General features: G+C 45.7%; 1 protein-coding gene, 1 long non-coding RNA gene and 3 other non-coding genes across 6 annotated transcripts; all 5 read left to right on the top strand.

Moving 5' to 3' along the window:
* Positions 1–13: 13 nt before the first annotated feature.
* Positions 14–13272, top strand: ube2h (ubiquitin-conjugating enzyme E2H (UBC8 homolog, yeast)). Its single transcript, XM_003972804.3, has 7 exons — positions 14–300; positions 7280–7356; positions 8118–8192; positions 8276–8315; positions 8903–8955; positions 9723–9851; positions 9984–13272. Exons 1-7 carry the CDS (start codon positions 248–250, stop codon positions 10106–10108), a joined length of 552 nt encoding a protein of 183 aa, XP_003972853.1. The 5' UTR covers positions 14–247; the 3' UTR covers positions 10109–13272.
* A 2308-nt stretch (positions 13273–15580) lies between these two features.
* On the top strand, positions 15581–22092 carry LOC115246611 (uncharacterized). Of its 2 annotated transcripts, XR_003885724.1 has the most exons (4): positions 15581–16259; positions 17462–17653; positions 17859–18019; positions 21906–22092. It is a non-coding gene; the product is annotated as an uncharacterized lncRNA (long non-coding RNA). The 2 variants fall into 2 exon arrangements; XR_003885723.1 differs by lacking the exon at positions 15581–16259 and having other exon boundaries at positions 16275–17653.
* mir183 (microRNA mir-183) lies at positions 19972–20041 on the top strand. The gene has a single exon (NR_105393.1). It is a non-coding gene; the product is annotated as a microRNA mir-183 (primary transcript).
* mir96 (microRNA mir-96) lies at positions 20183–20284 on the top strand. Its single transcript, NR_105394.1, has one exon. It is a non-coding gene; the product is annotated as a microRNA mir-96 (primary transcript).
* On the top strand, positions 20465–20536 carry mir182 (microRNA mir-182). The gene has a single exon (NR_105395.1). It is a non-coding gene; the product is annotated as a microRNA mir-182 (primary transcript).
* Positions 22093–23113: the final 1021 nt, after the last annotated feature.

Below are 23113 nucleotides of genomic sequence, written 5' to 3'. Positions count from 1 at the left end.
ATGACGCAAGCCGCGGAGGGATTCTTGCATGTCAGATGTATAACGGTGGGAGACACTCAGTGAAAGCATAGGTCTAACGTTAGCTCAGGCACTGATTAGGGAGACGGTGAACTGTGAGGACGTCTTGCAGCAAACGCTTTTGAAAGCCAATGTTAGCTTTAGGATAGTACGGTTTGCTAGACTGTCTAGCGATTCGGAGGCTAGCTTTTAGTTTAGTTGGCGGTGCTCTTCAGTGGAAATAGAAAAAATGTCGTCTCCAAGTCCGGGTAAAAGGCGAATGGATACCGATGTGGTGAAACTGTATCCTTTACCAATATAAACAACAGTCTCGTCCGTTATGCTATGGCATTATATATTCAGAGAATCAATATAGCCATGTTCTATGTATTCCATGTGCTGGTTATATATTTTTGTAAGCTACAACAGAAGGAAGTGGTTCATTGTGAATGATTGGGTTTTTGTGTAAACAACATTTGCTAGCAAACCCAAGTGTTAGCTATTTCTGTCCTGCGGACCTTCAATCGCTCTGGGACAGCTGTATTAGCTAATCGGAGCAGTTTGATCTTTTTCCGAGCTATATCCCAGTTGTTGCATCGTCTTATCTTTGTTTTAGAATTTATTGCAGCAGGCGAACAGGCGCTATCGTTTTTGGCGTTTCTTTCCCCTTGTTGCACCATCAAAATACCTGTCAGCGCTACACTACAGTATATTATTAATAGCGATTTGATGTCTTTGTCCAGTCTGCTATTGTCAGAGGACTTATGTCCAACTGCTCTCTACACGTTGTCACGGCTTGTTTACATAATGTAAGGCTAACGTCAACTGAAAACGCTGCTGTCTTTTGTTCCGCGTTGGCATTATTTCCTCAGGTTTAGCATTCCGACTCTTTGTCGCTCCGATTTGTAACACAACTGAGGGCTTTTGGGTTGTGTTGTCGGTCAGATTCCTTGGTATGTTACCCCAGAGAGCCGCTAATGTTGCTGGCTAGGCTGCTGGTTAATTTCAACATCAAAATGGCCACCTGATCTGTGTCTAACTGTACTTGTGTCTTCAGGCACATGTGTTGAAATCCAAGTCGCAGCACATTGAACAGTTTATTTCCTATTTCCTTAATAAGCAGCAGCTTTGGAAGTCAGCATCGGTTTAAGAACTGGCACAGCAGGGGGTTCTTAACTTAGTCGTTTTCTCACAGGAACTTTTCGGGAACATCAGAATGTGCAGTTTTCCAGGTCATTGTCACCATGGATGGTCTTTTTTTGGACTGCAGATTGAATGCTCAGATTTAGGCTCGGTCTCGGAACCTGCTCTGGAGTGAATTACAGAGCGGGTTTCCTTTCCGTCAATGTTCTAGAAAAAGAGTGTGAAAAGGTTGTCTTTGTTTTTGTCCTGGCCCAGTGGAAACCAGCTTAATGATTGGGTAGAGTGTTACTAGCCGGAAAGTATTGGAGGGAGGGACTTAAAACAGCTGATGGGATGGCAGTGCAGCTTAGTCAAATGTGTGGCTACAACTGGGCTGGGAAAGCAACCCCCAAACCAGGGGAAGTCGTCCAACTTCAGTGCTAAAAGAATGGTGTTTCTGTAGTTGAGTGTGTTGCTTGGTAATTCGAGGCTTCTAAAAAGATGAAGAAATGAGCCCATATTTCATAATGCATCACAGGACACCAGATTTCATATGTATATATATATATATATATCTGCGTTTAAAACTGGACCTGCAGTTGGTGATATGGGTCATTTCGGTTCTACTCCGGGCGCGTTGGAGTTGTGCAACGTGCATCTTGTGGGTCTTTTTTTAGAGGCAATTGCAGCCATGTGAGAGTGGTGAAAGAGGAAGGATATGGGGTTTTGAGGGGTGCACACGCATAGATTACGCCCCCCCCCCCCCTCTTGGGGCGCAGGGCTGTTGGGCAAGAGCAGGTCCAGGGTATGCCATCTGCTCGATTCCATACAATGACCAGTGTGTTTTATGGCTGTGCGTGAGCAAGTGTTGGACAACTATTTCACTGTGTGGTTTATTTATTATTATTTGACTCAAGTCGGTACGGCTCCAGTGTGCCGGTTCCATCCTTCAAGTTATGTCCCCACAGCAAAACTGTCTCTCCTTATAACTCAAACCTGAAACCCGCGCTCCCTCTTTGATGGCAGCCATTTCTTTCTTTTGCGCTGACACCTTGAGCGCGTTAATTTGACACGTCCGTCGGGATGATTAAAAGCAAGATGAGGCTTTCGTACTCATAAATGCAAATATCGGAGTGACTTGGTTGTGTAGCATGGCTCGTTTGTTTTAAGGCAGACCGAATGGATGACATTTTACACAAGTGCTGGCATTTCTGAGGTGCACGTACGAGCATGAGTGCTCTTAGTTGCATGTATTCATCACTGGACTGCTTTCAAGCTGTAAGCTACTGGAATTTGAGCACAGATTACAAAGGCCTAAGCCTTTTTTTGACACAAGCTGTTGTACGCACCCTTCTACATGGAGAAGAGTCGCATAGAAAAGGAATGTTGTGGAATTATCAGTGAAATAGGTCATACTAATGAATAACCCGAAGGTTGCACGTCACATCGAGTATTTTAGGTAAGAGATAACAGGACTCCCAGCCAGGTCCGAGCTTTATCTACTCTCTGCTTGGCGTTTCGACCTCTTTGTGCCCTTGTGACATGACATCCATACAGCATCAGCTTTTGTGTGACCTATTCAGGGCAGACCCTGTGAACTCCACCTCCTGCTGCTGTGTCAGACTGTGACACGCGCTCACGGGCAGCCTGGCGTGGCCCAGCACCCTCGCCGCCACTCTCCACATGCTAAACGCGCTTTAGCGGAGCGACGTAACCAGTGTTTTATTTGCCTGTTTGAAAGGGAGCATGCCGGAGGGCAAAAATGGGGAATGCTCTGGTCTAATGATGGCATTTTCCAAAGCCTTGTTTTTTATGATGCTGTGGTTGAAATGACTTTATATCCTTGGCCAGACAGAAGCTAAGAAGGATTTTCTCTACTTTTGAATTGGGACGACAGAAAGGAACATATGTTGTGTGTGTCTATTTATAGACCTTCAAATGACATGTTCTATCATTTTAAATTTACGGTGGGCTGATTGGTGACAGGATTTCACATCCGCCTATTTTTCTCCCTTCATTTTGGCCTTATTTTCTAGATTGGCCAAATTTGTTGTCATTTTGGGTTCATGTTTAATTCGTTAATGGGGGTCAGACGCTCACCAAGATAGATCGATTGTGAGTGAAGGTAATTTGGGGGTCCCATCTTGGAAAGTAGTTCAGTTATAGATGTTTCAGACAGTAGATTTGAGGCCCTCGGCTCAAACATTGACGCTTCCTGCACGCATGGCTGAGTTTCCTGAGAAAACAGGTGGACTAAAGTTCCTCTCTTTGTTTTAAATTAATTCTCGGTGCCACAGTGAGGCTTTGTCTGCCTTTTCTGTTGATGTGCCACTTATAACAATGTGATAATGGAAGAACGAAGGAGTGGTCATACTTCTGCATGCTAACTTCAGTACGACATAAAGAAATGTGGCCTCAAAAAGGGCTGGGCAAACTCTCCACGCCCCGTAGGCCGCCTTCGACACTGTCTGATCTGTCTAATCTGCCCCCGTGCTTCTGGAGAAAGTAGATAAAATTAGCCAATGGTTTCTGTCCGTTTACCCAAATTCTGCTTCGTTAGCATTTCAACACGTTGGTACCGAAATTTACCTTTTGTTTTCCCCTGCCCTCCCCCTGCTCGGTGTCGTGTCCACAGTCATCTCGGTGTGTGAGCACACACACAATGATGCTGCCTTTGCTGTAAATTCACTGTTGATTCAGTAACTGGCTGCGAGGAGCAGCTGAAGCTTCCGCTTCTGACTGCGGTGGGTGGGCAGAGGAGACAAAGAACTTAGCTGGCGCAACACCGCGCTGCTTCAGTTAACACACGGGGAGATAGCCATCAGCTAACACTCTGGAGCCGCTCCTGTATTTAATTAAATTCCACACTGCCACAGGATATTGATAAAGGAGTAATATGCTATTAATTAAAAATGGATTGGGGTAATTTTGCCTTTTTTTGTATTTCTAGTCTGATTGTTGATGTGACAGTTTTCAAAAGCATCATTATGATGTTGATATGATTGGCTCATCCCAAAGGTATTTATCTCAGTGGGGGATTTTATGTCTTTATTTTTTGCACAGTCTAATTACACTGAAGCTCTTACAGTGTAATTGTACAGGAAAAATTACACATGCATAAAATAATGCAAATGTGTTGCTGTATTTGCGTTTTCTTACAGGCGGTTATTAGTCTGACATTAGAGTGGAAATAAAGCAGTGGTTTCTGGTGTGTTTAAAGAATGTTTGTGCATTCATTCATCCACACAGAACGTGTTCACCTACTGAGGGTTTGGTATTTGGTCCATGGTATCAAGTGTTGGCTTAGCATTAAAACGGCTGAAATCACGCTTTCATTTGCTCGGCAAAAGGTTCCCCCGGCAAGCAGCTGCTTGTGTTTTCAGGCCCGTGAATGTAGTGAGTACACACACCAATAGCAGCCCCCCCCCCCTCCCCCGCCCCCCACCACTTGATGGGTTGTCATCACCTCGCTGATTTAGGTGCAGAGACTTTGTTTCTCATTGCGAGAATTTTCTTCGAAGTAGAATGGATGCTGGTAATGCCGAGCAGCTGAACATGTTTGCCTTTGGTACAGACGCTGTTTTGGGGCTGCACAGCTCCGAGGAAGCCTGCTCGCTGCACCCATAGCACTCTCTATACTGTATTTCCTGCCTTTGATCTGAAGAGCTTTGATTGTACATGGTTACCTTCAGTGAAGTTCAAATGGTGAGCTGACTCTGCTGCCTATATATTTCTCCTGGTGTCATTTATTGCACTTATATTTTCTCACTTTACATGTCATTTAGCATGTTTCTGCAGGGGGAAAAAACGGTTTATGTTATGTTAATGCTACAAGGATCTTTGGCTACTCTTTTACAGCTTCTATGAAAGAGCTCCTCATGCAAATTGAGTATGAATGTGGCACCTATGTCTACCTATGAACGTAGGGGGGGCTGGAAAAGCGACAGGAAAAGAACAGGTTAGCCAAGTGTAAAAAAAATAATAAAAATAAGAGGGGTAAGGGTACAGCAGATTTCCTGGAGTCTGTGTCATTCATGGCGTCAGATCTTCCAGCCTGGCTTCATCAGCATTCATCGTGTTTCAGCTCTTTTGTTTTCTCCTCATTATTCCTGCCTCTGATTTGGCATCGCTGTCTTGTTTCTGCTTTCATTTTTATTCTTGAGCGACATCGCTCCGCACTCTTTAATCTCCCAACCCTGACCTCATTTGCCCCCTCTTTCCCTCCCACAGCCCACCGATTGGGGACTCTTTGTGTCGCCCATCTTGAGATTCATTTCTTTGCCTTCAACCTCAAAATTTAATCCCAATAACATCCAAATTCCGCGTGTGTTATTAGATCATTTAATTTGCCTCTGCTGCTAATTCCCAGCCAGGAGTGCTTAAATGGATTACCTGGACGCTGGAGTCATCAGCAGATGGTCATGCGATATTTAAAGTTGGTCTGCGTGCACGTTTTGTATAATACTGTACAAGAAGCTCTATTGGAGAATTCTGTCAGAAGTCTCAAGGCTGATGCTGTTTTTCCATGCAAGGGTAATGAACGGATTTGGCCTTAAATAATCGAGCTCGCGCTCCTGTTTACCAGTCGGAGTGTGTGTATGTGTCCGACGAGGGGAGTATTTTAGCATAAAACGTGCCCGTTGTTCTCTGTCCCATGATGTTTGTTTTCCACACTTAGAGGTTGGTCAGGACTGGATATTTTTGTAGAGGGTCAGACGGGCACGGTGGCCTCAACGGCCCAGAATAAAAAGGCTGGACCACAGCGAGACACACAGTGGACTGCATAGTTTCAGTTTAAACCCGTGAATAATCTTCATGGAGCAAAATACTGCTGACAGGAGCGATGAAGCAATGTTCGTTTTGAATGTGGTGTCTTCAGGGTTATCTGTGTGTGTGTGGGGGGGGGGGTGTGTGTGTGTTCTGGACTGCAGATCAGATTAGAAGTGTTTGTTAAAGGATACTGACCCGATGCTTTCCACAGATTATAATTATAATAATCCAAGGTAGGGTGGTGGACAGATAATCACGGGCTTCAGAAGAGGAATGAACAAATGTTGATTTATTCCTCTGGGAAGTTTATTGTCTTTAAATTATGGAGCCAGACCGTTTATATTTTTTAACGAGTGCCTTTATTCGCGCACTATGGCCAATCTAAGTGCTCTTGCAGCGTAATATCTTCACTTGAGTCTGAAACTCTCACTTGAACGTGACGTTTGAATCGGCTAAATCCAAACCCTGTGATGTTACCCTGCCTGTTTTAGTTGAAATGACTTTTGGGCCATGTGACATCCATTAAAAATGCAGATAATAAGAAGTGCCGTAAAATTATAATGAGGCTGTTTTCCGTTTCCACCCTCCTGTGTCATCCTGGCCTCTGGAGGGAGTCACATGTTTGCTGATGAAGTCTTTAGATAGATTTGTTCCTGTAGCTTAAATCTGATGCAATGGCAGAAGTGATGTGATGGACGAGCTGAATGTAGCATTATGGAGTGTAGCTGTAGTGTACCTCCCCCTTCCTCAACATTCCCACTCCCTGCTGCACAGATAAACACACAATCCCTCTCATCAGCAACGTAACCACAGTTTGTAAGCATTGAATCGTCTGGACACCTTCCTGGTGCTTCTAAATGGACAGCCTTAGCCTGTTTAGCTAGCAGGCTAACGTGAGATTTCACCTTCTAGGCGTGCTGAGATCCTTCTCTGTCCACCAATGACGCGTTTTCCTCGCTGAAATCAGGTGTGCAATCTGTTCTTCGCAGACAAGTCGGTTGAGTCACACCTCGGCTTGGATTGGATCATTTGCTGGCCGCTGTGTGTCATGGAAAAAGGTTTTTTTTAACATCTTTCTCTGGGTTTCTGTCCTTTCCGGTGTGTTTTCAATTGGAAGGCTTTTCTCTCCTGCTGCACATCTGATTAATATGTTTGTATCTTCGTGACGTAAAACAAAGGTCAACGCAATCAGCGTTCTGATCCACTTCGCCCTCTCGGCTCCTACTCAGCGCGACGGATATTTATGGGATGTACAGCCTGACAAATTGGCCATGCGAGCGAATCAGTAGGGTCAGGGGTCAGAGCAGAATCCATGTGGAACTTTCATGCATTGATTGGTTTTCACGATGCGTCGGCCAGTTCCAGAAAGACTTCCTTAACCGTTCTCCAGCATCGAGAGCAAGCATGAAGTCACCATCCTCAGCGGACTCAATGAATTTGTAGTGAAGTTTTTTGGACCACAAGGAAGTAAGTGCCTCTTTTTTAAAGACCCTCCCCTTTTAATGAAATACGCAATATTTCTGTAAACAGCTTTTAAAGCAGACTCAGAATGCAGCTCCCTGCATTTCATGTTTGGCTGAACTCTAATCTGAACCAAATGGCCATGAATGCTGGTTTGAGGACAGGCGGCACAAGAACCGTGGTCATTTCCTTTAGCTTGGAACACAGAGCAGGTCATCAGGCAGGCCAGAACAGTAAAGTGGGTTGAAAGCAGGCCCGAGGCCACAAAGTGTAAAGCAGGAGCCAAGCTTGTGGGGAATTTGGACCAGTGGCCTCCTCAGAAGGAAATGCTTGCTCCGTCCTCCACATCTGTGCTGCTAAAACAACGGGCGCTTAGCTCTCAGTGAAGGCAGGAAGTGGGCGTAAGGAGCCGTTCAGGGCGCCGTGCTTCTCCCCGGATCATCCCCGGCGCTCTGTCGTCTGCGGCAGCCTTCAGTCTGAAACGGGCACATGCGCTTCCCGTTACACGCGCAGCTATTCTGGGAGAGCATCACACATTCACACAATCTCATTCCGTTCCTCTTTGATGTCGGCGTATTATGCGAAGTGATTTGGGGGGATGAGTTCTCCGGGGCCGAACTGCATTCACTGCGTAAACCCGGAGAAAGTGGCACAGGAAAGTGTGTTTCTGGGAGGACGCAGGAGGCTGATTAATAGCTTATGTGACATTCATTGGCACGCGTGACGGATGGAAAAGGACTCGCTTCTGTCTGTTTTTGTGTGTGAAGCACCGTACGAGGGCGGCGTGTGGAAGGTGCGAGTAGATCTCCCGGAGAAATACCCTTTCAAATCACCATCAATAGGTAAGGAGCTTTACATCACGTGCAGGAATACAAGATGTGTTGGCTCGTGAGCTCTGTAATCTTCCCCTCTCCCTCTCTTTTAGGATTCATGAACAAGATTTTTCATCCGAACATCGACGAAGCGTGAGTCATCTGTCCTGTGTTTGAATTTCCTCACGTTTAGCCGTTTTCTTCTTCTCTTGTAGCGACGTAGCCTTTGTTAGCAGGAGTGGGGGGGGGGTCCTCTTTTCTGTATTCTGGTCAGCTCACAGGTCAGACTGGCCTGCAGTGTGTAGAGACCATTAGGTCTAAGTATCCTCTTTCCTGTGAGAAGCTCTTATTTTTCCATTCTCACGTATGTTAATTAGAATCCCACTTTTTCTTTTTCTTTTTTTGGATGAACACAATGCAGCTTTATGAGGGTTTGTGTTGCCGAATCCGACAAAATGAAAAGAGCCGTCTCTTCCCTCGTGTTTCTCACTGCAGGGGAGTCTAAGATTTACGCATTTCAATAGGATAAAATCATTCCAACAGCTGGGAGAGGACGTGGTCTCTTGGATAGTTGCAGCGATGCGCTGTGTTTATCGGTGACACCGGCGTTGATCGGCTGTCTTTATGTCAGAACGTTTCTCTTCCCTGGAGACGGCTGCTAAAAACGCTCCTATTATCAGTCTCCGAGTGGTCGCCTTGAGTGTCGACTCATTAACTCTCCTTTCCTCTCGTTTTCCCAGGTCAGGGACGGTGTGCTTAGACGTCATCAACCAGACATGGACAGCCCTTTATGGTGAGCTGCTACTTCTCCCCATGTCCGTATCACGTTTCCCCCACCGGGGCCGGTGCCATCACACGCAGTTCCATCAGCGCTCTGTCACACGCGGTCACGCACGGCAGCGGCGCTGCACACTGCTAGCAGTAATCTTCTTACTGAAGGGAGGGAGCAGGGAGCGCTAACGAGGTAATACCCTCGCCCAGCAAGGTCAGAACACATTCGCTATCAGGGGGAATGATTTACAGTCCGTCAGCTGTGAGAGGCAGCAGCACGCTCACACACTCGGCGGCGGCGGCCGTACCTGCTATTTGTCACCCAGTTGCTCTTGTCAACGTCCGTTTGAAGCTTAATTTGTCGTCATGTCCTCTCGGCTCCATTGACCGATATCAGTGGCTTTATGCTACTGTGGATGTTTTAATGCAGTGGAGTTGTGGATGTGGGTGAAATTAACCTTTTAATGGTCGCTGATGAGCAACGATGCAGTTGACTTGTTTTTCTTTACTTTAATATACTAAACCGTTGGTAACAGTGACACCCAGTGGACGAGAGTGGGATTACAAGCGAGGTCCGCTCAGAGGATTCAGTCTTGTTGCCATGTAATTTTTGGTTGATACATTTTTGGTTTGGATAAATGCATTTGGAAATATTTTCAACAATAATTTCCTATAACCTTTAATTGATGTTATTTTAAGTGGGAAAGTGGGGATTCAAGATGATGTCACACTGGTTAGATGTATTTATTAGTTGAACTTGTATTTAAATGGGTTCTTTTCTGTCCCCAGATCTGACCAACATCTTTGAATCGTTCCTGCCCCAGCTGCTGGCTTACCCAAACCCAATCGACCCTCTAAATGGAGACGCAGCTGCCATGTACCTTCACCGGCCAGAAGTGTACAAGCAGAAAATTAAAGGTGAGGCCACAAAGGAATATCAGATCAATTTGTAGATAAATGCAATTCAAATCTCCACCCCACCCCCCTCCGCCCCAAAGTTAGCAGTCTTTTATGTGCGTTTTGATCGTGCGCTCGTGCTCCCCTTTCCAGAGTACATCCAGAAATATGCAACGGAGGAAGCACTGAAGGAGCAGGAGGAAGCAGCCGGCGACTCTTCATCTGAAAGCTCAATGTCTGATTTCTCAGAAGACGAGGCCCAGGACATGGAGTTGTAGTGATAGGAGGGCTCCCCCATCCCACCGCCCTCCTTTAACCCCTCCCCCCACCCCCACCCCCCCAGAGACTATATTTGATTTCCTAACCATAAGAAAGCAGACTTATAATATTCATATTTAAACAAGTTGATTTTTTTATTATTATTATTATTATTATTATTACTACTAAACAAGGATTTTTATGGATATCTAGCCTTTGGTGAGTTTGACACCCCCCCCTTCTGTAGCTGTTTATCCCAACACGGATGTCGCTACGGCTTTCGTGTTCTCTCCGCACCTCCTTCACATTTTTATGGTGTCATGTAGTCGAAGGCCCAGAACGTCCCTGTCAACCTCTCGTTCCTTTACCCGAGTTTTAAAATATACGCGGAAGATTTTAAAATGACCGTAGCCCAGTTAGTGTCTCCGCAGCACTAATATCATGAGCCGCTCGCCTCTCCGTGTTGTGGACACTTAGGTTTGCTTTAAAAATCGAAATATCCTAATACCAGTTGACATTGAACCACCCAGAAGGCTTCAGGCTCAGATTATTCATCAGCTTTTGTTACTTTGACAACCTGCTTCAAAACCAAGTCCACCAGCTCATGACGTGCAGCTCGCAGGACCGGCTCTGTGACCGCATCCATAAAATGCCCCCGGCACTTTTGGCGACCAGCTGCGGAGCGTACGGCGGTCACACGTTGGGCTGAAAATAGCGGAATTACCCTTTAAGAGTCAGAGCGTGCACGCGGCGTGCTGTACGTAGTTTCGCCGGGAGGAAAAATCCAATTGAATTGAATGTAAAAAGCAACAAAAAGTCTGCTTTAATCTAAAATATTGGAGGAAATTTTTGGTTTTTTTTCTCTTTTTCTTTTTTTTTGTGCGACGGTGGGGGTCAGCACTTTTTTGATGTACAGTATCTACCTTGTACAGTGATTAGAGACGCCTCTGTAGCCTCGGGGGGAGCTCAAGGCCCCGAAGGAGCGCCGCTCACCCGGGCAACAGTCCGACTACCTAAAAGAAAACGCATTTCAGTAGGAATCAAAGGCTGGTTTTACGCACACTGTGGACCCTGAGCGGAGGGACCCTGGATCCTGTCACCCTCTCACCCCCCCCCCCTCCCCGATCACGAGTCCCTCTTCTGTGCCCGATGGGAGGGGAGGAAGGAACCCGCCGAAGAACCCCCCGTAAACGTGCTCCGCGTAAAGCCATGAAGCAGAAAAGCACATTGTTTTTACACCTTTTCCCTCCGCTTCCTGCGCCCTTAGTGGTTGAACACGTGGAGTTTACTTTAGTTACAGATAACCAGGCCGGGCCGAGGGGCTGCGGGCGCGTTAGCATCTAGACTAAGATAGTTAGACTTTTAAAGGCTCAGCTGTGAGAGACGCCATCAAAAGGACACAAATCACACTTCTCTTTGTCAAGCTGTGTTTTTGACATGTCGGAATAGTTAGTTTTTCTGGGTGTTGACTTCAACTTAACAACATGTGCTGTATGGCTGTATTACCGATAGGTTTAGCTAGTTTGGTATACTTAACCTGAGAAACATTCATCGCTCACTGGATTCTTTTGTTTTAATTAGTGTCTGTTGTGTGGTTATCTGTGCGATACTCCGTAGACGGCGCCTGCTCGTCCCCTTTCAGGAGAGTCGTGCACGGCAGTGATGTCGCGCTAGGGTGACCCGTAGTGAGCGCGCTAGCTGGAACTGTACAGAAAAGAAGGTCTGTGAGACATTTGAACGCAGGTTTTTCAGCATAGACCCCTCGGTAATTTCTTTTTTTTTTTAAAAATCATTCTGATTTCTGAGGTTTATAATAGCCTGCGTGGGATCATCCTCTCTCATTCAGACCAGAGGGGGTTTTGAATGTTGGCCTGGGGCGCCACAAAGGTAGCGTCTGGTAGGACGCAGCCATTTTTGAACCTTTGTGGTACTCGCCATGGTAACGGCAGTACAGAAGCGTGAATGTTTAACCCGGTGTACTGGTGACGCTGATGATCAGCAGCCAATCAGAAGCCCACAAACCTCTCCAATTGGTTTGTTGTGTTTATTTTTTCCCTTTGTCCCTATGCTGCCTAAATAGAGGCATTTTTACACTCTGGTCCAACTGTTTTTTTTGTTTCTTTTCTTTTAAGTAATTCCCTTCCTTAAATGGCTTTACATCGTGCAGTATTGTGCTTGGCTGCTGGAAGTGCAGTATGTCCTCATAAAAAAGCACACGATGCAGTGGTGCGACAGGGATTTTTATTTATTTTATTGTTTCAACAGGAGACCCTGAAAAGTAATCTTTGGTTGATGCGCATTTACCCAGAAACAAATGGATCATTAAGATTCAAAGTTTACAACCTCACAGTCGTCCACGAGAGCCCGATGACTAGCAAACACAAGAAAATGGGGAATTTGACTTTCCTCCCTTCCAGCTCTTCAGCCCTTAAGCCACACTTGTACTTGTACAGATTACTTTTTATTATTGTCATTATTATTTTTTCCCACAGTTTTAAACAGCAATTAAAGACAATCCCATCACTGTACTGGGAAGGAACACCGGGGCTTCTGTTTTATTTTTCTAAAGAACGCAGAAGGCCCGCTACAGCATCGCAACTGTACCCACTCGCACCGCCACATCTGGACGCCAGGAAGGGGCCTCAGCTGTGGCGAAGGGACTGTCTCCATCCACCCAATGGACGTCCAGGGTCCACCCTCTCTTAAATCAGCACAGCCGCAGAGCACAGCACCCTGGCGCTGTAGTAACACCCTCCCTCCGTGTGTCGATCGTGTCTCCTCGTGCACTTGCATGCTCCTGGTGTGGAGTCGAGGCCTGCTCGGTGCACACCCCCCCCCATTCCTAATTTCGTCTCGTGCTTGCGTGGGTTTGTGCCCTGCGCTGGCCCTCCACTCGTGCCATCAGGGGCTTCCGCAGGCACACACAGCATGGAAAAAAAAAAAAAAGACAATTTTTTAAAAACAAAATTGTATTTGTTACTAGTGTGTGATTTATTTGGGGAAAAGGGTCCATCCTTGGTCTTATTTTATCACCCTTTTTGCCCTCTCTTTTTTTCTTTGCATTGTGAAGTGGGCATGCTTGTCAAAAGGACAAAATGCTCTCTATTAACAGGCTTATAATCTCAAATAGTTGTGTATAAAATGTTATAACTTCTTTTTTAATAAAACATTCAATGTGCATAAATGGTGCTTGTCTGGGGTGTTTATGTCAGACGTTACCTAGAAAACAAGAATGCATGTACGTTGTTAAAGAACTCACAACAAATTGTTGTAGTTTATAAGACTGTTCCGTTCAGAAAATGTATATTAGCATCACTTATTTACTTGAATGAAAGCAAAAGCTGTAATTCTAACAGATTAAAATTCTATGCTTTACAGATTAATCTGCTTTTGCAAGACTAGAACAATAAATATTGAATTGGTGTCCTTGAGTGAATAAAGCCTCGCGTCAATTCTAACAATTTTATATTACGAATATTATTATTTCATAGATCTATATGGTGTAATTCACCACTTATCCCACCAGGTGGCGATATACTACAAGCGCTTGCGCACCACCAGCAACCGTCTGATGGAGCGTGTAACATGAGAATCTGAAGAATACTCCAGTACTTCCCGTCTGATTGGTGGGCGATGAATGTCTGACTGTTGTTTGACTTCATTTGCGTTATTTGAATGTTTGCACCCTTTGAATTGCCGCTGAAAAGTCAAATTTCCAGTTTTTGGGGGGGTAACCTTGCCGTCCAGCTTGCAGTTTCAGAGAAGCCAGGCGGGGGCGCTAGACTCGGCTAAAAGCCTCTCCCCTGATCACAGCAGGGGAAACTAAATGTTGTGACATAAGGCCGTGTAATCCCTTCTCCTCTGAAAAATGTATTCAGTCACGCAGCAATCTGTCTTTATTTCTAGAGCAGCACCGAGACATGAAATTACTCCACAGCTTGGGTGAATGACATGATTATTTTTCCAGTGAGTTGAGCGGCGCTCCCTGTTGCATCACCGCCTTCATTTTTCTGTCATATCCAAGAATTCTAGTCAAGAAAATCCCTGTAATCAAGCCAGCTGAATGACAAAAGTACTTGATAACAAAAAGAGCCTTTCTTTTTAACTAATATCTGACTTTGCAGTCAGTCCACTCCAGTTCAACTAAACGGTCTCACATCAATAGAGGATGGAGAGGAGAAGGGAGGGGATCTAGTCCTCCAGTCTTGACCTCCAGGAGTCCAGCAACCTGAGAGTCTCAATGAAATATTTAGAGCTTCTGTTTTATCTGCAGTGAAAGGCCTCCATGACGTAATGCTGCGCTCGCCCATTGGCCCCGCTGGAGCGCGGTGGTCAGGTGACCAGTGCTGCTGTGGCCTTTTAAGGCATTACGATGCCCCAAAGGCTCCACATTAGAACGTCTGCTGCAGCCTGTGATCAATCACTGTTAGCTCCCCACTGTCCATACAAGCAATTAGAAATGCTGCAACGTGCACGGTGAAGCTTCTGCAAGTTTGTATAATCCGGTTTGCTAAGTGATGGAATCTTCAGGAGATCTATAAATTCTCTATAGTGTTGTACTGGGTGCAGAATCCGCAACAATCACCACTTTAATACACCGTAAACATGTTTATTTAGTAAGGAAGTGGTGTTAGGGTCAAAATTCTGACTTTAATGATGAATGATGATGAGTTTAGATAATCTGAAGAAAGGTAAATATTGGATCTACTAAATGAACAGCGATGTAGAATAATCTGAAATAGTGCAACATTTTAATATATGGACCTACACAACAGACTGATTCACATTGGTAACATTCACTTTCATTTTGAGGACACTATTTTACAACTGATTATAGTTATATATTCTCCTCAAGCCTGCATAGGGGTCACAGAAGGCTGGAACATAATACAAATGTTCTCTTACCTTTGTCAGATAATCTGGTGGCTCCGTCACTAACGTGTGTTGGGTTTCTCCAGCCCGGCCCGGTGTCAGACGAGGGCCTCTCTCAGGTTCCAAGCTGGGTTTCATGATGGGGAGGGCAACAATAATGATCTCCCAGTCTTTACTAATAGATGACCCACTGACTAACATGACCCTCCGCCCGACAGCAGCCACCTCAGATGATGGAAACCTCATAGTTTGCATGGCTATACTATTAGAATTTCTATATTTAGTAATAAAAGACAGTTCTTCCACCTCTTCAGCCATTTTCTAACATTAAGTAACCCCCCCCTCTCTCTGTGTTTGCTAGCGTCGTTCCGTGACCTTATTTTTTATTTATTTTTTGTCTTTATGTCATTTATATTTCCCCCATTTTCAGGATGTTGCATGTGCGGAGGACATTTAAATAATCCCGTGTCCGGTAATCCTCCGGAGTCACGCTGCATTTTTCACATCAGCAGTCCGCACGTAAATTAATAATCATTCTCCAACAGATATTTAGATGAATATATATTTAATATTCTGTGATAATCTCCACAAATTGATTGATATAATAAATTTGTGTATTCTTTTTCTCTCTTTATGCTATCTAATTGCACGGTATTTTTGTTATTACTCATAATTTACAACCTTCCCTGTAAAGTGATCCCCTTTGTTGACATAGTCTTGTTTTGGAGACCAGACTGTCATTTAATCCGACTATCATGTGGCCTGGATCTCTTTACAGGCAACGCTCGGCGCGGCACAAGCGCGCAGAATCCATCTAATCCTTCCGCCGTCACCTGTTTCAGCGACATCACGGAACCAAATGAGCCTTTTAAATATTCATCCTGGTTTTTTTTTTAGCCAACTCCCGTGCGCGCAGAGCGGCCGGCCTCCCGCACAGATGATGCGCGTCTCCGGTTTCAGCAGGTGGAGTCCGCGCGTCCCGGCCCTCACGGAGCGGACCAGCGAACGCCGACGACGCGCCTCCGCGGATGGATTTCACCATCCTGTAAAGAGTGTAACCGAATCCAATCGCACCAGCTTTAAATATTACACGAGTCCTGCCTGCCTGCAGTTATCTGCCTAATTATCAACAGCAGGTAAATGGACTCTGGACTTCAGATGGTACAACTCGCCCTCATATATTCGGGCGTCCTCAGAAGACCGGAGGACATGGCCTCACTGTCAGCCGGGGCCCCGCTGATGTGCAGAGAGGAGGATGAGGAGATGACGTCCCGGGAGAAGGCCGAGGATGTCCACCAGGTACGAAGACACCTCACTTTCTTAAAGGCAGCATGCGCGTCCAATGTGTCCCCGATTTAGCGAAGGTATTTATAAGGCGGCGTTACGCAATCTACGCGCAAAACAGAACCGTCCGGCTTTAAATGTAGTATTTGATAGTCATTAGCCATCTGGACGTGGTCATTTGATCCTGCAGCACCTCGACCCAAGAACTGCAGCTTCAACAGCATCAGGCGACTCAACCTAATCCCGGAATGAGGGTCTTGGATGGGGTGGGGGGGGGATACTGGATATATGTGGTATATATCCTCCACAATTTAAATTATGCGGATTATATATATATATTTAGTGGTGTTATATCAACCAGAGGCCAGAAGCAACTGATATATTTGCCAATTTTGTTTATAAGGTGTGTTTCTGCACCATTCCAGGATGCTGCAGCTAAACAGTGAGCTCCAGGCCTGCAGGCCTCCTCTCTGGTTACCTCATGCCCCTTGGAATTAAAACTAAATAGGAAAAGAAACCTAAAATAAATCATGAAAACTAGAATTGAGAAGAAAGGAAATAATATCAGTGTCATAGTTAATGTGTAGGTCAGAAGCTTCTAAGAGCTTCAGCTTTTAATTGTGTTGGGAAAAAACGCCTCTTAAACTGAAATGCGTGATTGAGGATTTGGATTTTTGATTGAGAGTGTCGACCATATCGAGGTGTTTTTAATCATCAACACCCACCATAAAAAAAAAAATCAAAAAATCGAAGCTAGTAAAAAAAAAATCAAAACCAGGCTTTTCTTGGGTTGGAGCTCTCTAAACGGGGGAAGGGGGCTGGTCCGAATGATTCCTCGGGAAATCGTTTAATCCAGAGAAACAAAACCAATCCTCCTTTGCTCAGGCTGCAGCAGTCCCCGGGGTCCGCACGGCGCAACTTCTAAGGCTGCAGAGGGAGATCCACCTTAAATAAGAACAGTCGATCAGAACAGCAGATGAGCGACACAGTTTGGATTATTGCGATCAGACGTTTTTTTTAAAATGTTTTTTCTAAAACCAATCCCAGGACGTCGAGCCTAAATAGAGTGGAGGGACACTCAACGAAAGCTGTTTGTGTCCTGCTTTCAGCTTTTAGACAAACCCCCCACTGGTAAAAACACAGGTACACTCTGGTGCACCCTGCACCGTTTTTATTATTATCTCTTTAAATATTGAAATACGTGTTTCACATTTCAGTGCAGTGCTGCGGGCCTTTTGAAGAAGGTTGGGCCCAAGCAAAACGCTCAGGCTGGAGGATAAATGTGGATGTTTAAAGCGGCTGTAGCCTCGTTGCGGGCCCGCGCTCGTTCCGGGCGGTGCGCGTCTGCGCCTTTAAAAAGGTGAACGGGAGCACCTTTAATTCTCCCAGTGTGCAACTTGTGCGCGCAGGTAAAAAAAAAAAAAGGAGGGGGGGGGGGGTCGAGTTTGGGGAGTGAGAGAGAGAGAGAGAGAGAGAGAGAGAGAGAGAGAGAGAGAGAGAGAGAGAGAGAGAGCCGGTGGGAGAGGACATGAGTGCAGAGCTGAAATTGACATTTGATACTCAGGAAGTTCAGAACGCCGCTTGGATTTCTTTTGTTTCATTGTAATTCTGCAGCCCTGCTGCGGGCGACGCGTCCCGCCAGCGCCGCCTGAGAAGGTGGAACTCTTTCAAACAGAAAGATGACTTCTCTGATGATCTAAAATGTCTGATGAGTCCGCCTTGAGCGCAGCTCGCAGCTCCGTTCATGGCGCACAGCGATGGAGGCTGAGCGGAAGGTACGGATTATGTTTCGCATTTCAATTCTTTTTACTCTTCTGAAATTTAGGAGTTGCTTTACTTTTTGTCATCATTTTCGGGGGAGAACAAATGCGGTCAAGAGAAGAAGTCTGCGTGATGAAATGTGGTAAATAGCCATTTTGAGATTTCGATGAATAGATCTGTACAATACATAATCTGGAAGATATATTATATAGGCCTAAAATTTATACTATTATACTAATACAATTTTAATTTTAAAATGATAAAGTTTTTCTTCAGTTCTTACCATCACGCTTCACCTGCCTCCCCCCATAATACCAGTGGAATACACTAGTATTACAGCCTAATCTCGTGGATTAAAATGGCGTTTTGTGTTTTGTAGATTGATGTGCGCATTTATTTATTTTAAACTCAGGTCAAACATGGATAATAGATGTGGAAAGGGGTGCCATAAAAGAAATGAATTCTTCAAATAACCATTTAAACATTTAAAAAAAAAATCCTTATCATTATAATCTGCCTTGAGTTCAGATATAAGAGATTCATAATTTGGGCCTGTTTATTCTTAAAAAAAAACGTCCCCGCACTCAAATACCGGGTTGCACGAATGATAGAGAGGGAATCGTGCAGCAGGACTTAAATCCTCCTGAAATAACCGTGAAGTTGAGGACTTGTAAAGTCCCTATTCAGGAAAATGCGATTAACTGAAGGGGCTTTGGAGCAGCTCCGAATTAACAGAGCCGGAGACAAAAGGCCGGCCAGCCGGGACAACCGCTAACGTTTCAGGAGGATCGCTCAGGACCGGACATGCTCACCCTGTCGCATCTCTTTCTACATTTGAAGTAATGTTAATTTCACATGTGATGCCTCAGGAAATTTGAAGAAAGGGGAAAAAAAAGATGCCTTCAGTTTTAACACTCCGCCGCCATCAAAATCTGATGAATTTAGGAGAACTTTGCATGTCTTTGTTTGATGACAGCGTGTGATTAATAAAAGGAGCAAAATTAATTTGATCTATTAAACATAACAAGCTAAACCAAGACAGAAAATCACACCTTTGAAGCATGCAGGTTCTTTTCCGATTTGGGATTTTTGGTTCGTGCTTTTTAGTGCTATTGATTTCTCCAGGAAATGGCAATAGGAGTCTTGCTCGAGGAGCCATTTGGGCGTCTGAAGAATCACTTAGTACATGGTTTGATCGCTGGAATCAATGAGAGCTCCGTGTGCTGCAGGGCCCGGGGTGAGGGGAGCTAATGGCTGAACCAAGGGTGGGGCATTTGAGGACAGTTAGACTTCAGGTTATCAGCACACGAGTGCTTTTTGTCAAGGTCAGGGAGAGGACTGACGGGTAGCTCTTGCTGGTAACAACATCGCAAAGATGGGATTTCAGCCACCGTGCGTCTGTTTGCGCCTTTTACTTCGGTTCATTTTGCTGCCGTGGCCACTTTGCTCATTTGCGGGAGGTTATGCACAAAAATGACAAAAAATACCGCTGGAATGATACGGCGGCGAGTCACCGCCTCGCTTCCATGGACCAAATGCCTCCTGCTAGGCAGGAAGTTCGCTTTTTGGGTTATTCTAGAGGTGGCAGGTTAACAGAAATAATGTCTCATTTCCTGCTATTCAAGCTGCTGCTGTTAAGGACAAAGTTGATTATATGATTAGCAGTAACCCGCTAAACGAGGGTGTTTTTCGTCTCTCTTTGGATTGATCGGACTTAAGTTTAGTTGCCCTTTTGATTGACCTGTTATTCAACGCGCGTGTCCATCCGCATTTACTAGAGCCGCGGAGCTCCTCTCGTTATTCCGCGTCCTTCCTTCCCATCTACCTTTCCCGTCTGAATTCTTTTCTTTCCGCTCTCCCTAGCAAGGGTCGGGAGCCTTGTTTGGAACGCTTCTCTTCGCCGGCCCGATGGCCGATCATGGCCCTCCGGGCCGGCCTCGCTGGTGGCATGATAACGACTCCTGTTCTGTGTATGGCACTGGTAGAATTCACTGTGAGAGCTCACTATCAGTGAATTACCATAGGGCCATAAACAGAGCAGAGAAAGAACCACTTGGTAATGGCCGCCCGTGGTGGCTGACTCTCCTCTCCTCTCCTCTGCTCGTGGGTGTGGTGGCGGTGATGTCACGACTTTGCCGCAGTTGCTCGTTTCTGTAGCAGCGATGGCCCAGACGCTCCTCTTCTTCGCCCATTTTGGCACTAGCACATTTTTGCTTCTGTATGTATACTTTGAGCAATTATGTGTAGTGCCAATATAGGAGAAGACAGACTTTCAACCTTTGTGCTTGTACATTTTGGGCCCCCCCCCCCCCCCCCCCCCCACGAAGCCTTGCTTCCTTGCATATGATGTTGCTCATGAACACACATCTGCGCTGCTTTCAGTTTTCTTTTTAAATTCAGATTCTTCTGAGCTCCTCTTGCTCGCGCGGTCCCGAGGAGGCGCAGCAGCTCTCTGGTGGTGTTTGGCAATGGTAGAACTCACACTGGTGAGGTAGATGGATCCGGTGGTTCTAGACTTGCCAACTACTGCTTGAGAGCACCCACCAAGAGAGGAGCCCGGGGGGAGGCGGCACACAGATGAGCAGCAGGAGAGCTTTTTTCTGGGACCTTTGGGTCAATGAGTGAGTGGCTGGTGGTGCCGAGGGGTGGGGTAAACCTGTTCCCCCCCTTCGCACCCCAGCCTCAAAACTCCAGTGACTCTATGATTCACAGGTTTTGGGGGACAGATTTCCCCAAGAATCAGTGCGTGATACAACGGAAGATGGATTTGAGCTTTGAAACATGAACAACAACAAGATCAATCCCCACTAATAACTCCATTCTATACAAATCTCATAAAGCATGTCCATAATGTTTCAATAAACAAAGGAAACGGGCTACCATTGATTGATCCTCTATTGCAATTGAAGCGGAAGTGAACACAATCTTGCTGCCGTCACATGACTTAATGCCAGAGTCAGAGTAGCCATTGGCCCATACATGGCCCAGAGCTGTGTTTTCAGATGCTTTTAAATAAAGTTACCTCTGATTTCTCAAAAAAAAGGTTGAACGCTCATAAATGCTAACACCTTTGCTTTAGCTGATGCTGATGCTTTAGCATGCATTTCCCACTGAGATAATATGTTTTTTCGTGACAGGTGCAGAGATCAACTATAAATCTTGACAATTATACACAATAAGCATTGAAACCAAAGTCGCTGTCCTTAAGTTCCAAGTATAATTACACAAGGAGGCGGACATTTAGTCTCCACTGCAACTTACAAGCAGAGGGCAATACAGATTCTTGGGTAGGTTTTTGGCTTTCAATTTAGATAAATAATAATAGAAAATGAGCTTTTTCTCACCATAAAGTGCCAAAACTACTTTATATTAAGTCACCTTTGATCTAATTGTCTTTACAAACTCATAGATTTGCTTAAGGATCACTTTCCTGGCCTTTTGCTGACATGTTTTAGTTTAGAATAATTTGTACTTTGTTCTACAACAAAAGAACAGACGGATCAATACCATAAGTGCAGCACTCCTGCAGCTATGAGGGACTCTGCTCATATAAAGGTTCAGCTATTCTGCCTTCAGCCAATCATCAGGGGGTTTCTCTCCTGGCTCTGTGGTATAATTGGCAAATCGGGCGGTGTCACCTTACCCCTGGCTTTCAATGCATCCTTTTTGCCCCCCTCCCTCCTCTCTGGAAATGGAGTATCGAGGGCGACGGAGTTCTTTCTCAGTGGTGGAACGGTATGGCACAAAAAGCTGCTGTATGCTGAGCTCCATATATCTGGGTCAGGGTCTGCATATGTAGGTGACAGGGGGATCTGTGGATTAAAACCCTCTTTATCTGCCTTTGCATAAATCCTGCTTTATAGCCCACACTTTAGCTAATATGATTTGTATTGTTACCAGTTTGCCTGCAGGGTAACTACATGTGAACGACTTGGGCAACTATGGTGACGTTACAGAACACATCCTGGACCCATGACGTGTGTAACGTGTGACTCTATAACCCTCATACCTGCACGTGCACCTGCCGACTTCTCTCGAATGGCTTCATGTTTCTTGTTTACTCATACAAATTTTTCTGTGATGCAAATAAATACTTTGAAAAGACTGCGTCAGGCTTCCTCGAGCGATCATCTCGGCAGCAGAGTGCATTGTGGGATAACCTCGTCAATGCGAGGCCTTCTCCAGATGGACCCGTGAGCTCAGGTTACACCACATTTTTTAGTGCCCCTTCTATCTCACACCCCCCTGGCCCCTTTTTCCATCCATCCCTCTCCCTCGCTCTGTTTCACACACACACACACACACACATACACACACACCCCACTCTGTTTCCTGGGTGGGTAGAGTCAGGCTGAGACAGTGCCTCGCCTGTGTTCTAATGCAGGCTGCAGAGCATTAGCGAAATGAGATTATCATTGTTCTTACGCAGCGTCTGGACTGGAGGTGGAGAGAGGTGCGAGTTGAGAAGGTGAGGATGCCATTATTAGACTATCAGGCTTCAACATCGGCGGAAGATGCATCATCGGCAACATCTCTTGTGCCGGGAGAACCGTGCATTGGCCCCAGAAGTGTTTCCGCCCATCTGTTTTCTTCGGCTTCTCCCTTTTAGACGCGAGGGAATTGCAGTTGTTTGTACCCGATTGAAATGTGCAGGCCTCAGGTTCCATTTTCCTGAATGAGAGAATATTTTTACCGTCATGACACAACCCCGGGAGGATTATCCCTCGTTTGGAGGGTTTGGAAACTGGTGAGCGGCCTGTGCATGTGTGCGCACGCCAGTGTGTGTTTACGCGAATGGGGAGGGGATGTTGCAGGGCCTGGGATGCACGTATTAAGAAACGATTAGTGGAGATTAAAGCTCTGCCCCAGGCAGGACGCTGGCTAACAAGAATGACCAACCCCTCCTTTATCACCCCGCGGTGACCCCCGTGGAGCCGAGCCACTGAAGTCACATCCTCGCTCACGCCCGCGGAGAATCGATCGGCATCCAGTCATCTCCCACCACTAAACATATTGGCTCCACGCTCACGCTGCAGCCTCGCCGGCTTGATCGGATGTCTTTTTAAAAGCATCCAATCAGGTTCAAAGTCAGTCAGACGGATGGGATG

The sequence above is a fragment of the Takifugu rubripes genome, chromosome 18 (assembly GCF_901000725.2).
Source record: "Takifugu rubripes chromosome 18, fTakRub1.2, whole genome shotgun sequence".
NCBI classification, from domain to species: domain Eukaryota; kingdom Metazoa; phylum Chordata; class Actinopteri; order Tetraodontiformes; family Tetraodontidae; genus Takifugu; species Takifugu rubripes.
This window is presented reverse-complemented; position numbering and strand designations above follow the sequence as displayed.